The following is a 16,392-nucleotide window of genomic DNA, read 5'->3' on the forward strand; positions in this document are numbered from 1 at the left end:
GAGCCGGAGTCTCCAGGCCCGAGGAAAGGTGCGTTAGCTCAGCACAGCAGCACACAAATGCAGCCCCACATCTTTGTTACCGCTGATGGCTCAGAGCAGGCAAAGCACTCACAAAACTATCAATTACTGTACTGGCTTTGGCGGTTCTGAAAGCTGCTTGTGCCTCTGAAATCTTTGTCGGACTTGTTTGCCTTCCTCCTCCACATCCCTTCTAACGCGTGAAAAGTAGTCATAATCAATGCCGAGGACTTGCATGAGAATGTTTTTTTTCAAAGCATTGTATAAACATTAACTCATTAAGAAAATACAATTAAGATTATAAATACCTGAAACCTCTTTAGGGTTGCTCCATTCTAACCCCAAAATATCACATGTAATTTCAGTGATATTTGCTCAATGATTATAAAAAAAAAATGTCCCAAGGCTGAAAAGGTGGATGGTAAATTGCAGCTGCAAATTAATTAAAATAATCAGACAAGCCAGCAGTAACTGCCACAGTAAGGGGGTTGCTTATAAAGGCAATGTTAATAGAACATTTACCATCAGGGGGTTAGCTTGGTTCCTTTTTAATAAAATATCTGTGATTACCTGATTAGCTGATCACTGTGCAGAGCATTCTGTTCTTAATACAGCCATGAAGCCATGGAGAAGAGAGGTTTTTATCAGATAAGACTTGTTTATTTAAAATGTATAATTGCCTTTTTTTTTTTTTTTTAATGGAAGCACGATCCAACAAGCTGCTTGCCTCCAACTACATACACTGCTTCTCTCTCCAGCCTGAGATGAACCAGCTTTCTTGCATGCACTTATCTTCGCAGGGTTACCATAATGATCTGGAATAAAGGTAAGAACACCCCAATGGAGATAAGAAACTAATCTTTAATGGTTATAGCTGGTCACAGTCCATTATGGTGTTAGGCTAGTCATATGCCGTAGTGTCAGAATTATGACAACATACCAGTTCTGTGGTTCTGTCCCCACTGGGTATTATTGAAGAAATAAACTGGTTTAGTCTGATAATATCTCATGAGGCCAAAATGCGATCCACAAATTTAGCTGCTACTCACACTCTTAAGGGTGCTCCTTGTGCAGGAAAGCAGCACTTGTGAACAAAAGCTTCTGACAATGTACTGGAACGCCAATAAACTTGGAAAATGCAAAGAACACATGAAAACTAGACACCTCATGCATGTAACTGTATATTTATTTCTTTTTAAAGAACACTCCTTAAATGTATTGTAAGTCAATATACAAACTTGGTTTCACAGAATTATAATCCACTAAATAGCACAAAATATAATCCAGGTTGTTGGTTTCTTTCATGTGTATGTCTGTGTGTGAGAGAGAGTGTGTGTGTGTGTGTGTGTGTGTGAGAGAGTGTGTGCGCACACGCACGCATGCTGCTGGTGGTAGTGGTAACCCACCACAGATGTTCAAACACAAGCCCGGGCTCCTACTGACTTTCTTCTGGATCAAACCTCACACAGATGGAGACCCTGCTCTGGAAGACTGTGACTTTCTTGCCCATGAATCCTGCTCCTTGAAGATGCCAGGGTGGTGGTGCTCTCTGCTTAGCTGGAAGGGCCATCGTGCTCCTCCATCTGCAGGACGGGGAGCCTCCCCTACAGCTGACTCAGGTGTCGCAGTGGGGAGTGACCAGCTGCTGGTGTTCAGGTGTGAGGAAATGTCATTTTTCCCCCTCCAAGTCCCTTGCTCACACTCCGGGGCACCTCTGCGTGACACCTAAGCTCCACGCTCAGCTTGGGCAGAGGCGCCGCGGATGCTCGCAAGCTGGGGACTGCTGGGGCTCAGTGTGGTGCCGCTTGTCCAGCTCCTCACCAAGCCCCATGCGGCCATAGGGGCCTTGCCACCCTGTTTCTGGAGAGGGAGGAGCAGGTGAAGCCGTGGCCTGATGGCCTGCCTGCCTTGGAGCCAGTGGTGCCCCCACTCAGCGCCTGCATGGCACGGCCGACCTGGCGTGTGCAGGTGAGTTACGCAGCCGGCACCAGTGATGCACTTGTACATACCTACATGGGGTGGAATGTTTTCCCATAGCTTTTTAAAGGAGTATCTAGATCAACATGTTCACATAAGACCAAATACTTTTAATATATTTATAACTGTTTTATAAAGCTTTGAAAAAACTCACAATAGCACATTGTTTTACTTTAATGCTTTACGGTACTATCAGTTTAAAATCACAATCAGCACTTAAGTTATAGTCAATCCAGCAAACAAGAGACAAAAAAAAATTACAAGAGTTAAGAACTGACTGATACATCCTTTATCTTTTTTTTTAACTAATGCATAAGTGCAGAATAAGATAAGATACTCTAGTTTAAATATCTTGTTTTACAATATACATTTTGTTCTAATTACGCAACAGTAAATCCCATGCTTCACATAGAAAAGCAATCCACAACATTAAGAAAAAAATTTACAATTTATGAAACAAAGTAAATAAATATTAGTATTACAGAATCAGAGCTGTACATAAAAGCTGTTCAGTTTTAATCATATAAAAATATGTTTTAGTGCAACCTCACATATATTGATGCTGTTTTGCTTTACATCATTTAGATCCAAGTGTCCAAAAAAGGAAAGAAATTACATTTATTACAAAGCAGATACACAAATTCTAAAATATGTACAAATTACTGCTAAAAAAATGCTTATAAGAATATAAGCAAAGTAAAGAAAAGGCACAAACATCTGTACAATTTAAAAGTACCAGACCCAATAAGAATTTCAAATTTAATTTTGGTCAGGCTCATGATGACTTGTTATTTTATCTAATTCTTTTGATATAACAAAAGTATATATAATAGCAAACTACTGTAACTTAGAACAGGCATGCTGTAAAGTTGGATACTTCTTCTATCTCTAGAAAAAAAAGTGGGGTAAATGTATGGGTGAAAGTCTCCATGCATCTCAGATCAATGTGGCTTGCTCTTCTCAGACGACGGATCTTTTCTTTCCTGTGTGCTTGATGGGGGCTCATTCCTGCTGTGAAAGCCCATCTGTCGGACGTCCACAAAGCTCTTGTTGTAAAAGGTGGGATGGGCTAGCGCAGTCTGTGATGTACCAAAACTGTCCTGTTCACCACCGTGCAAGTCAGGATGGGTGGCTGAGGCACAGGTCTGGCCCGGCTCAGATCCACTAAAGTGTTTAATGCTAAAATGTGCACTTTCTGAGGGTTTCTGGTGAGGCTCAGAAGGCCTCTGTGGCTGCTCCGCCCCATGCAGAGCAGCTTCTTCTGTGGCGATTCGCAGAGAGGCTATGGCTTTCGTACAAGTCTGTATGTTCTCCTCCTGCTCCCCCTCTGTCGCTATTACACTGTCCTCTGAAGTGCTCTGTGTCAGCAACAGCAACGGAGAGGAGGGTGCACTGGAGGGCGCGGTCGGGTGCAAGCTGTGCAGAGAGGTACGCTTCTCGTGGTGCTTAGAAACACCGTACGACTCTTTCGTGAGGATTTCTGCAGGTCCTCTTTGCTTCTCCCCAGAGCCCTCCCTCTGCAGGGCAAGAGTGGACGGAGGATGTAAACCTGAAAGGGCCACAGGTACTGAATGGACCATCTGAATACCCCCAATAGGCATCATGGGGATGGGTGCTCGGATTTGTTGCTGGGAGTGTAGTGGAAGGTGACTGAAGACGTAGTCATTCGGACCTTCAGGGAATGGGCTAGACCCGTGGTGCTCCATAGCTCCTTTTTCTCCATATACGCTGAAGTAAGGCCCCTGAGACAATCCCCTCCTCTGTAACCAGAAAAACAAAAGAAACGTCAGCGCTGCCACTAGCAAAATTCTTGTCACGCTGCCAAACCACCTATCTGCTTTCCTGTGCAACACAGCCTCCTGTTCACACAGCACCTTTCATCCAGATGGATCCCAAAGCGTCTGGAAAACTCCACTAATTGCTTATCCAAACAACATAGGAGGTTTTGCTTAGCTCAGCCCTGCAGGGCTCTTGCCTCTGAGGTGAAATGCAGCAGCTAGTTAAGTGTTCAGCAATACAATGCAGCAATTTATGTCAGGAAGTGAAGAGTATTATATTCAACTGAAACTGCAGAGAGAATTTGGGGTAGATAGAGTTTCATTCCCCAAGAGAAATTTGGCCAGGACATCCATCTTATCCTCTGGTTTGGTAAATTGTGCAAACTGTGCTGGTACTGGCAGCCTGCATTGGGTATCGAGTCTTTGCTGCAGAGAAATGCACATCTGAATGCTCCCTGTTTGCCACCAGTACGGGAAAAATCTGACTGCATGTACCCAAGTTCTGTCTGTTGAAAGGTCCTGCTCTGAAGCCCCAGGGAAGGGACTTTGTCCTCCTCCCCGCCACTGTTAAGCTTTACCCATCCACCTCCTTGACAAAAGGGGACAAGTATTTCCAGGGAAGTTCAAATATCTCTGTGCAAAGAAGTTTTTATAGTCATTAACACAATGGAGCACCATTCTGGCCTATCTGTAGTGTAAACAATAAATAATAACAAAAGCACAGGCATTAACTGTGAGTGAAAGTGATGATTCTGCAGTGGGGACACTCACCCGCTCATAATGGGACTGAGAAGAATGAAGGATTTTGTAATGGCTAATAAAAAACAATCTCACTGTACTGACTTTTTCAGTGTCTTCCCATTAGTTCCTGCCTTGGAAGAATGAATAGCTTCATCTCCACTCAGCATTAAATATGCCTTGGGCTTTTGGATTTCTCTTTTTTTCGTTCTTAACTTTTAAAGTTTGTTTTCTATCTGATGATTAAGTATCATTTATTGTTGAACAGAGAAATAACGATGACAGAAGTGCAGGATGACATTTGCATAATTGTATGTGGGATTTGGCCACACAACTCTCGGGGATGCCCATAGGAAATTAAATGAACACAAATACCCATCTGTGCTCTGCAAATTGACCGAACACCTATCAGTTGCCCAGAGCCCCAGTCCTAGTGTGGCAGCCTGAGGACTGCGCTGCTAAATGCCAATGCACTGCAGTGGCAGCACTCCACTGCTGGGAAATCCTAGCTCTCAAGGCATTAAGCAACCTCTTGATCCCATCCTGGGGAATGGGTTTAGGGGGCAATTAAAGATTCAGTTTCTGTGTTACCCAGTGGCTGAATCTCACTGTGCTCAGATGCTTTGTCCTGTTGAATATAAATCAACGCTGAGACAGGAAGGGTGACCCATAATCATCAGACTTGAACTTAAAAGATGCTATTATTCTGAGAATAATCTAATTCTGGGAATTTTCCTATTCAGAAAGCGAGACACTTGAGTCTCATAAAAGAGAAACTGTCATAAGAAAGTACAGTGACAGCACGTTATACTGCTGAAAGGGGAAACATTTACAGAATAAACTAGAATTGCCAAGCCACAAGACATAGTTCATTTACCCTGTCACCCCTTCCTATCACTAACCTCACCTCTGCACAGTTACTTGCCACCCTTTTTTTTCCATCTTTGTTCTGTCAACCCGTTTCTCAGTCATGTTGTCCTCTTGGCTGTTTCCTAAGCCATGACATTTATCACTATTGCATCTGATGTGAACTTGGGCCAAGGGAAATAGAGCAAAAGCAACCAAAACAAAAGGAGTAAAACTCATTGAAGAGCAAATCTAGTCACACTCATATCTCTAATTGAGAAAGACACTGTCTTCATGTTGTACCCTGCCACAGCTTCAAAAGGGAGTAAGACATCACTCTGTCCTTGCCAGACAGAGGTGGTTAACATGATAGAAACTGCTACATGCTCCAAGATCAGCAGTATCATCCAATGTATGTCTCATGCCTAATTTTTACAGAGACAATGACAGTGTGTGCACGTCCACTGGATGCCTTCCAAGCCTGCCTAAGCATGTATCAGATTATCTTTCTCTAGCTCTGGCAGATGAGTTTTCAAAGGGCCATCATAAATGGTTATAGGCATTAATAAGTATTCACACCTTTCATGCTATTTTTAAAACAGTCACAGCCGACACGGGTTCATGAGGGGAAAGTCTAGTTTAATTAACTTAATTCCCTTTTATGATAAGGTTACCCACCTAGTTGACCAAGGGAAGCCAGCTGATGTAATCTTTTGGGATTTCAGCAAAATTTTCAATACTGTTTCTCACAGTATCCTTCTGGACAAATGTCCATCATACAGCTAGGCAAAAACATAATGTGATGGGTGTACAATTGGCTGATGTGTCTGGCTCAAAGGCTTGTAGTTAATGGGGTTACATTAGGCTGGTGGCCAGTCACCAGTGGGGTTCCACGGTGGGGGTTCCCCATTTTGGGGCCAGTTCTCTTCAATATTTTCATAAATGACTTAGATGCAGGACTCAAAGGTATACTAAGTACGTTTGCAGGAGCTGTTGATTCCCTTGAGGGTAGAGAGTCCTTGGTGTGCAATCTTGACAAATGAGAGGGCTGGGCAATCACCAACCACACCAAGTTTAACAAGAGCAAGTGCTGGACTCTGCACCTGAGACAGGACAACCATGGATATATGTACAGACTAGGGGACAGGAGGCTGGAGAGCAGCCCCACAGAAAAGGATCTGGGGGTTCTGGTTGACATCAAGTTGAACACGACCCAGAAGTGTGCCCGGGCAGCCAAAAGGGCCAGCCATGTCCTTGGGTGCTTTGGGCACAGCATGGCTGGCTGGTTGAGGGAAGGGACTGTCCTTCTCTGCTCTGCGCTGGTGTGGCCTCACCTCGAGTGCTGCGTGCAGTTTTGGGCACCACAATACAAGAAGGACATAAAACTGTTAGAGGTTGTCCAAAGGAGGGCTACAAAGATGGTGAAGGGTCTAGAGGGGAAGACGTACAAGGAGCAGCTGAGGTCCCTCGGTTTGCTCAGCCCAGAGCAGAGCAGGCTGAGGGGAGGCCTCATGGCGGCCTGCAGCTCCCTCACGAGGGGAGCGGAGGGGCAGGCGCTGAGCTCTGCTCTCTGGGGACAGCGACAGGACCCGAGGGAACGGCATGGGGCTGGGACAGGGGAGGGTCAGGCTGGGGGTTAGGGAAAGGTTCTGCGCCCAGAGGGTGCTGGGGCACTGGGACAGGCTCCCCAGGGCAGGGGTCATGGCACCAAGCCTGCCAGAGTTCAGGAAGCATTCTGACAACACTCTCAGACATATGGTCTGATTTTTGGGTGGTCCTGTGCAGACCCAAGAGTTGGACCCGGTGATCCTTGTAGGTCACTTCCAACTCAGGATATTCTATGATTCTATATCCTTTACAAATATTTTCATACTTACAGACGCACATGGGGTTGTTTTGCCTGGAGAAGAGGAGGCTCAGGGGTGACCTTATTGCACTCTACAGGTACCTTAAAGGAGGCTGTAGAGAGGTGGGGTTGGTCTATTCTCCCACGTGCCTGGTGACAGGACGAGGGGGAATGGGCGAAAGTTGCGACAGGGGAGGTTTAGGTTGGATATCAGGAAGAACTTCTTTACTGAAAGGGTTGTTAGGCATTGGAATGGGCTGCCCAGGGAAGTGGTTGAGTTACCATCCCCAGAGGTCTTTAAGATGTTTAGATGTAGAGCTTAGCGATATGGTTTAGTGGAGGACTTGTTAGTGTTAGGTCAGAGGTTGGACTCAGTGATCTTGGAGGTCTCTTCCAACCTAGATGATTCTGTGATTCTGTGACATACACACATTCATGGGGAAGAGACTGAATGTTAGATGATCTTTTAACGAACACTCTGAAAATCTAAAGACCTTATTCTCTTGGCAGTGTTAGATCTCAACACTGACTACAGTAAGGAAAGTCATAGTATCTTTTTGCTGTACAGTCAGAATGGATTGCTATCAGCGCAGTGAGATGAGTCCCTCTCTTTGTCAGGCAAGAGGAATCCGTTTAATATTCTATTAATTCTCATTTGTTGCAGTTTAGTGTATTTCCCTCCAACTCCAGGTGACATAATTTTCCAAACAACAATATTCTGTAGGAGCTTTTCACTAAACTCTCTAACCTGATCATAAAGATAGACTTCCACACCACACCCCTGAGCAAAGCCATATCCAACTTCACATGTCTCCCAGAGCGCCTCAAGGGAAAAGACCAGGACATCACCTGATGACTGGCACATCACCCAAAACAGGCTATGGGGAATTAAGAGGAAGATCATATTTCTCAGACAAATGCCCTTCACAGATATCCTCTTGGCAGCCCCAGATCCCCTTAGACTACAACTTGCAAAAAGATGGTGCATGAAAAAAAATCACTTTGATTACCATATCTTAACATACTTGAGGCTTTTTAAAGTTAAAAACCAGAAAACATTGAACTTGATGTGGAAATTTGGTAACAGAGAACATCATTACCAATGTGCTTTCTAAAAGACATGATGCTCAATAAAGTGACTGTAAATCTATGTGGACGTCAGTTTCAGGATCAACTTGATTTGCAGTGCTATTAAGAATGCACTATAGCAGACCACATAGATCAGTGGACCTATTTACAGTTCACCTGGACTTTCAGACTTCTGTGCTGGCTTTCTGTACAGGAATGCACTTCACTCAAGATGATAAAGTATTCAGTGTTTGGGAAAGGATCTAATATCCCTATGTGTGGGATGATCAAAGGACCTTAGTCCTAGTGCCTTTCAAGTGTATATAGAGGTGCCTAATTCCCTTCAGCCCTTCTGAATACATTGAGACAGGCATCAGGCTTCAAAATGAAAGAAAGGTGCAACAGAATAGGAACACAAGCAGACTCTAGATAAACTTACATCAATAAAGCAAACTGCATTAACTTCCTACTCAGCAACTGCTTGTGAAAACTGGCAAAGGAGGCAAAAAATCCACTACCTCCTAGAAGCTAAAGAAGTTGCTAGTGACAAGTATGTACTGCTTACAGCAAAGTATATTCACAGTCTTGCTGTGGCTAGTCCTGGGACTGGAAGAAAAGGAAAAAGCTTTTGTCCACATGAAGAGGTAATGGGGTGTACCAGGAGTGGGGAAAAGCGGGAGGAGAGTGAAATGATTGATGCTGCACCTAATGTTCACAATATATGTATTGTGGAGTTGGAGAGGAAGGTTGGTTTGGACTCACCCTATAGTCCCTTCTCACTCACTTGAATGCCCACTCACAGTTTAAGTGCACCTGGTGCACTCCTCGAGCACATTCTCCAGCTTAATGTCATCTGAAAATTATCCAGCTCACTTATTCCAAGAATGCTCTACAATGTGAGTCAAAGCACAATAAATATGACAATAGAGACATTCACTTCCAAAGCACATTCCTATCCAAACTAAAATGCTAACAGAGATGCACTCAAGCTGAATAAAAGCAGCGTTCCCTTTTCTCCTTTTTCTCTCACGACTGGTATAAAATAACTACTAGAGAGAAGAATCAGAGCCCTGCAATACTGGCACCAGCCTCCTCAGAAAGAAAAGAAACCTCTGCCATTGACAGAATAGAAGATTCCGAATGTATTTAGAGAGAAATGGTGATGTGCCTTTAAATTTAAAGACAGCAATTTAACTTGCCAAAGCCAAACATGCACCCGCATTGACAAGAGCCTTAGGCTACTTTGGAAAGAGTATCCTATTGCAAGAGTGCATCTTGTTATTAACTGCCAAAGGAAAAACAATATTTTTCTGTATTTTTGTCTATAGTCTACAAAAATAGTTACTTTCCCATGCTCTTTTCCACTTCCTAAAGAAATAATTTCAACTGCTTTCTATATGGTGATTTCAATGTCAAAGCTCGTTGCACAAGACCACCAAACAGCATGAACATTCAAGGTGAAGAAACATGAAGGGGAACCAGATAAGCACTGGCCAAAGAGACTAGAGTAAATACATCAATTTCAATGGAGAAGAAATAAAACTGGCTTCTTCTGGTAACTTCAGGCACCAGAAGCACAAAAATACTCTAATTCCTGCAAGGACTGGGAACCCAATGCAGCTCTGAAACAGGAAGCAGGATTTCTAGTTGGCATCTGCATCACTGATACAGTTGTTAATTGTGTTCTGATTTGCTGGATTTCACTTCTCTGAAAGCGAAAAACACCCTTTATTCCTTTCTCTTTTCTAACAGGTTCATTTATAGCAAGCTCAGGTGCTATCTGTCTTCCCACACACTGAGTGCATTAATGTGTATTTCACCTAAACTCAACTTCTGTTTGGCTCAAGTATATCTTCTGGAAAGGCTTCGAGAGGCGAGGAATCCATCTTTTCTTCCTCACTGTGTTCGTTGAGATGGGCAGTCATCTTCAACTCTAATTCCCTCATTTAAATTTGCCCAGGCTCCACTTCTAGTGACACCAGTGTTCAGGGTCCAGTGACTGTACTGAGGTCTAGGCTTCTCTCAAAACACTCAACGTGCCATTGAGTTGCCAATGCTTTCTGTAGGACAAATGCCTGATTGTACCTCAAAAATAAAGTAAGTGTTAAGAGCCCATCTGGCATGGTGAAGAGCAATTTCCAAAAGAAGGAGCTAAGGGTGCTAAAAGAGTCTTTGCAATGTGCTAAACGCCTTGCTGGAAGGTGTGCATAACAAGGCAAATATTGCAGCAAGAACTGTCACATCGCCAAGGGTGACTTACATACCCTTTTGCCAACATCACCACACATCCAAAATCTCTACTACAGGATGACAGTGGAAGTGTCTGATGCAGGACATTAGGGACTTAAACTTTCTATACAATGTCAGCTGTAGCATCTCATATAATCCCTTCCACTCAATACTGAGGCACTATGACTCTTAAACTGGTGGCTGTTTATCCTTTTTTTGGTACTTCCTTACTTTGTCGATATGGCTGATGGCTGCATTTGTATCCCCTCTCAGCTACACAGCAATTGTGCCTGGGAGAGCACAGCAGGGTTTCAATGTGCCCTTCCCCACGGACGGCTTAGGAAGCCACCCCTCTCTGCTTCTCTCCCCAACAACTTACCAGACCATGATACCACATCTAAGATGAGGCAGAGGGAACAGATGTGAGGCCAAGAGGAGGTGGCTGCGGCAAGGATGGAGCTTGGTGACAGAGGCCTGAAGCAGGCTCTGGCCAAGGGCAGAACAAGCTCTGCACAGGATTGTAGGGACCTGTGTTGCTCTCTCTTACATGCCTAGCCACTCATATTGCAACTTCCCTAATCCTCCTGAAAAGCCAGAAAGCCACTTTTGGATCTGCCCAGCTGGCACTCCTCAGCACTGCTTGATCCATCCCTGCTCCAGCCACCTCGGCCCAGCTGTGTTCCTCACTCCACTCCCAGGTGCAGGTACTAAATCTGCCCAAGCCCACCTTCCCCAGCCTATCTCTGTAGAGAAATTCAAGCTAGAGCTCTGGAAATGCTAATTCAGATTTTCTCCTCTACAGAGAAGAGCCATGATTACACAACAAATAAAGAAGACTGATGACAGCGAGGAGAGGAGGGCAGCCCTGTTAGGGGCTGACGTGGTGGCAGCCTGTCACAGCTTCCCCGTGTTGGTTCCGCACACCGGTTAGTGAGGCAGGCAGTGGGAGGGCAGCAGCAGCATCAAACATGGCAAGGGAAGCATACTACATATATAAATAAACGTATACACAGTAAGGCCATTTCCTAACTCCAAAATCCAAATTCACTTGTAGACAGAGTGCTTTGTGAATGCTAGGGCCTGTCAAAAGAGCCAAGTCGGCAGTTTCTGAGAGCTTATTTACTGAACAGGAACAGCACAGACAGCAGCTGTGCAAGTTTTGCATATTTCCATTTCCACTCAGACAGTTGTGTCCCTGCCGAAACAGCCAGTTGTGATGGTGCTTTCTGCAGGGCAGACAGCTGTCTGCTCCTGTCACACAGTAATATCCTTTAAACTTCAGCCACAGATCCTGATTTAGATGGGCACCCTGCTTTTCAAAGGGGTTCCATTTATTTTAGTGTTTTTATTGCATTAAACAATACTTCAGGGATGGGCACCATACTGCAGTATCAGGGCCTTGAGCCCTGATCTGGGCTTGATCCCATCTGACAGTCTGGGAGGTAAAAGGTTTTACAGTGCTGTAACAAGCCCCACACACCATGTAAGCTTCCTGGGACATTTTAAAATAAAGACAGGGGCAGTTAATGCAAGCCAGCCTAATTTCATTGAAGCTAATGGAACTACTCTGATGTGTACCAAGTGAAGATTTGACCCTTAGGCTGACTGTATTGCATCTAAATGAATCAGCATCCTGACTTGGTCCCTGTCTATTCCAAATTTCTTGCATTCATTCCTGGATTTCCCACTCAAGTTCAAAGCTTATGCTTTCTTTTTTTACAAAGCTGCCAAGTTTTCCAAAATACTATATGCATGTTAGGCAAGAGCACTGGTTTTGACAACAGGAGTAAAAATACTATTTCATACTTACTGAATGCCCCACTGGAATAGATTCAGACTGTAAATATTGACCCATGGACAACGCTGGATTATGGTATAAGCCCCTCCTGGGAGATGCCGCTCTAACCGAGGCCATGTATCTCCTCTCTCGCCTAGGAGACAAATCTCTTCTAACAGACGCATCTTTCCCTGGTGACATTGGTCTCCGTGGTGATAGGTGACGTCTCGGTGAAACGTCCCGTCTCGGTGATAACTCTCTCCTCAGCACAGCCTCCTTCCGCGGGGAAAGGTGCCTCATGGGTGAAATATCTCTCCGGGGTGACAGATGCCTTCTGGGTGATAAATCCCCTTTTGGCATTAAATACCTTTTTGGTGAGTTATCTCTATACGGTGAAGAATCATAGCCAGGGGATGACTGCCGACTGGAAGGTGAGAGGTCCCTCGGAGATGAACCAGGGTCTAACGAAAGCACATAATCCTCATCCATGCAGCTAGGTATGTCTAACCTGTCTTTGTCGGGCTCTGAATCAGTGCTCTTACTCTGGAAAAACCTCTGATATTCTGTCATCTGTGAGTCTTCACAGGAGTCGCTTGGTGTTATAAGCTGAGTAACCTGAATGCTAGGTAAGGTGACCAAATAACTGATGAGGGAGGAGTGTCCCATGGAAAGAGAGCCCTCAGGGGAAGCCCCCTGTGATGCCCCAGCCGAGTTCACCGACAGGGAGGAGAACCGAGGGGGCTGTGGGCTGGTGCTTCTTGATCTGGTTTTTGGTGTTGAGTCTCCCTGAGTATCATCAAAGTCATCCTCATCTTCATCATCTTCATCGTTGTCATCACCATCCTCACCATCTGACTCCTCTGCATCAGAAAACTGATGCTCTGCTGACAGGCCTGCCAAGTTGCTACTCTTCTCTGCCTCCTGCTGCATGTCCTCCATGTTTTCTGAAACAGCCACGACAAGTCAAAACGGTGAGCACATTCAACATTTCTTACTCTTTCTGCCACATTCACTCCACACCCAGAACACCTGCTGCCATTGCTGGATGCTCTTCATCTGGGATGGCTAAATAAAGCCACTCTTAATGGTCTCAAAAATATTTTCATATATATACACACTATAATAATACCTTAAAACTCTACACTCAAATTCATCATGTGAACAGGAAAGCATACAAAGCAACTTCATCATTCACCTTGTAACTTCACTGAATGTTGCCATCTCTCACATCTAAATTGAAAATACTTGGTACTTTGTATGAGATGCATGACAAATAATAGGTCATACTTTTATTTCTAGCTTCTCCTCACGTATCATAATAAAAAACATAACTCAGACAAATGGATCAGATTTAGTTTTTATATTTCCTGTTTGTTAGAAAGATATCTCTTAATTAAAAAAATGCCCAAAATACTCTTAATATATTTTCCCATGCCAGCCACTGTGCTAAAGTGCAATGAGTCATTTGCATACTCCAGAGGCCATTCCAACTAAATTAAATCATTCTGACATACCTGCTTCTTCAGTTTCAGCATCATCTACAGATGTCATTGATACTCCAAGCTCCAGGCATTTTTTCATGTGTGCTTTAGACTTCATATGTTTTGTCAGATTTCCTATGGATCAGAGATGAATCTAATTAACTGACAAAAGCAAAGATCACTTTCCAAGTCAGGTTTTGGTGTATCTTAACTCCATTATTCTGCAGATAGGGTTTTTAGTTTAAAAACAAACAAAAATCAAGCAAGCAAGCAAACAAACAAACAAAAAAACACAGATGGGGCTGATTCATCCAGCCTATTGCCCTTAGAGCCTGTTCATTAAAAAACACAGAGAGTGGGTTTTTATATCTTCAAAAAAATAATAATGTTCAAATATACTTAAACTCAGGGCCTGAGAGGTATGCAGGCATCTCTCCAATTTCCCACATTACATTCAGGTGCCCCAGCAAACTCAAAAACTCACTTTTCTATGTTATCTATCCCTGAGCTTAGTGTTTGTGATATGTACAGATTGCCTGGACATTGACGTAACACCAATGCACACTAGTTGTTCAGGGTTCAGCCAGAGTTTCACAGTGGCACCTCAAGCTAAGGACTCTCCCGTTTACATCACATGTGGGTTCCAAACAATCGTTGTGCTTGAAGCATTTTGAAGCAACAAAAAAGACATTTGTGGGTGATTTCTCAGTGCAAGTTTACTGTCTGGCTGCAATCTCTGAACTGAGAGGAGCTGTACTTAGAGTACTCACCTGGGATGTGGTAAACCCAGGTTCAGTTCCCTTCTATGGAGTACGGATTTGAACCAGACACAGCAGGGATTTGAAATCAGATCTCTCGTTCCCCTGAGGGAGCAATCTAACACTAGACTATTGACTTTCTGGAGTGTCTGTCTTGGTCTGTTTTTTCACAGATAAGAGAACTGGGTTGAGACTGGCCCCAAGAGACATTTCATGGCAAAGAACCCTGAGCGCAAAGAGAACAAGCCAGAAAAACACGAATATCACTCTAATCCATTATCCACTTCAGTCATATCTGTAACATCCAACAGGGGAAGTGCCAACCCAGACATGACACTTCTTACCTCAAGGAAAGCACTCTGTGAATGTACCTACGCTACTTTTGGGACCCTGACCAGATGGTATGGGTAGCACATGCAACATGGTGGGGGGAATACTGCACCACTCTCTTGGATAGTGGAGGAGTGCTTAGAAGCACACAAGCTTCTTCTCTGATTCTCAGTCCTGGCTAGTTTATGTAATTCTCTTCCCAGTAAGTTTCTTATGGTGTCTGTGCACTGCACGAAAAGTCTAACACAGCTTCTGATGACTCTAGGTGGCTAAACGCTCAGGGTGTACTCTGAAAACCTAAGTATCTTTGAAGATCTGTCCCTTACTGTCCTCAGCAAAATAGCAACAATAGTTATGAGGCTGACAACTGCCCATGAGCAGTAACACAACAGTTAGACACTTCTTGCACTTTGAAGACTTAGTCTCTTCCTACTCATCCCCCTCTTGTGCAATAGCACGCCACCTCCTCCCTGTTTCTTCTTCTCTGCCAGAAATGCCAGCCTCAGCAAGCAATTTCACATTTATTTCCATGCCATCTCTTCTGCCTGGAATGTCCTCTCTGAACACAGCTGCAAAACCACAATCCTTCTTCAAGTCTCTCCTCAAGACCCATTTCTCCTGCAATGTCAAATGTAAACAGTGATCTGAGAACAGCTCCGCAGATGGCCTGTTGGGACTACCATGAGCAGCTCCTTCTCTTTGTCTCTACACCCCAATGAAAGTTCTCATCTTAAATTAGGTTGATGGATCTACTACCATCCATCAGCTATTCCCATCTTTGGCAGAGGAAGAAGTGCTGGAGTCATGGAAACTATTACAATCCTCAATCCTCAAAACAGCCATGAAGCTGCGCTGGGATCTCAAGAGAAATTTCTTTCAGCTTCCTCTCTCCCCCTTAAAGTAAATTCAGTGCAGTGGGACCAGAATCCACTTCCCTTGCCTGTCAAAGGGGAGCTAAGAAACTGAGAATGTAAGGCTCATTTGGGCTGTGCTACAAAGAAATGCTATCAAAGAAAAGGATTTTTTTCTTTTAAGGAGACAGTTGCATGACAAATCCAAATTCCAAAGAATATCATTATCTGTGGCCTCAGGGTGACAAATGGAAGCTTTTTTCTGTGCTGATAAATACATGTGAACACAGGCTATCAGATCTCTATTCATAATTAATGCCACAGTGGATGGAGTGGCCCATCTGGGAGACATACATTATTTATAAACTCGAAACTGACCCACTGTAAAGCCTGCGAAGGCATGTTTTCCTCAGCAGCTGATGCTCTGCTTCTACATTATGTCATAATAAGTGTACTCTCCCGGTAGCATTTGAGTGTTGTTGCAATTAAAATTTGTACCACATAACAATTTTGGCAGAAAGTATTATTTGTAAGGGCAGTTCTTATGCTACTACATTTTTTCTGCAGACAGATGGACCAGCCAAGAGCCAATAGCTCTTAATGAAACTATCCAAGGAGTCTCTGAGTCTCAAAAAATTCCTGGGCAAATTCAACAGGAGAGAACAATCTCTCTCATGGAGTCCTGTACCCATAAA

At 43.9% G+C, this 16,392-nt stretch overlaps 1 protein-coding gene across 7 annotated transcripts in view; it reads right to left on the reverse strand.

Annotated features, from left to right (window-relative positions):
• Positions 1-1,186: 1,186 nt before the first annotated feature.
• HIVEP2 (HIVEP zinc finger 2) overlaps positions 1,187-16,392 on the reverse strand; it is a 136,375-nt gene continuing 121,169 nt past the window's right edge. For all 7 annotated transcript variants that reach the window (XM_083831600.1, XM_083831604.1, XM_083831603.1 and 4 more), the window contains 3 exons: positions 13,792-13,893; positions 12,311-13,221; positions 1,187-3,755 (listed from right to left, as the gene is read on the reverse strand). In XM_083831600.1, coding sequence (XP_083687726.1) covers positions 2,937-3,755; positions 12,311-13,221; positions 13,792-13,893 — 1,832 coding nt within the window. In that variant the 3' untranslated portion in view covers positions 1,187-2,936. The remainder of the gene's footprint in view (positions 3,756-12,310; positions 13,222-13,791; positions 13,894-16,392) is intronic.

Source organism: Anser anser (assembly GCF_964211835.1).
Source record: "Anser anser genome assembly, chromosome: 3".
NCBI classification, from domain to species: Eukaryota; Metazoa; Chordata; class Aves; order Anseriformes; family Anatidae; genus Anser; species Anser anser.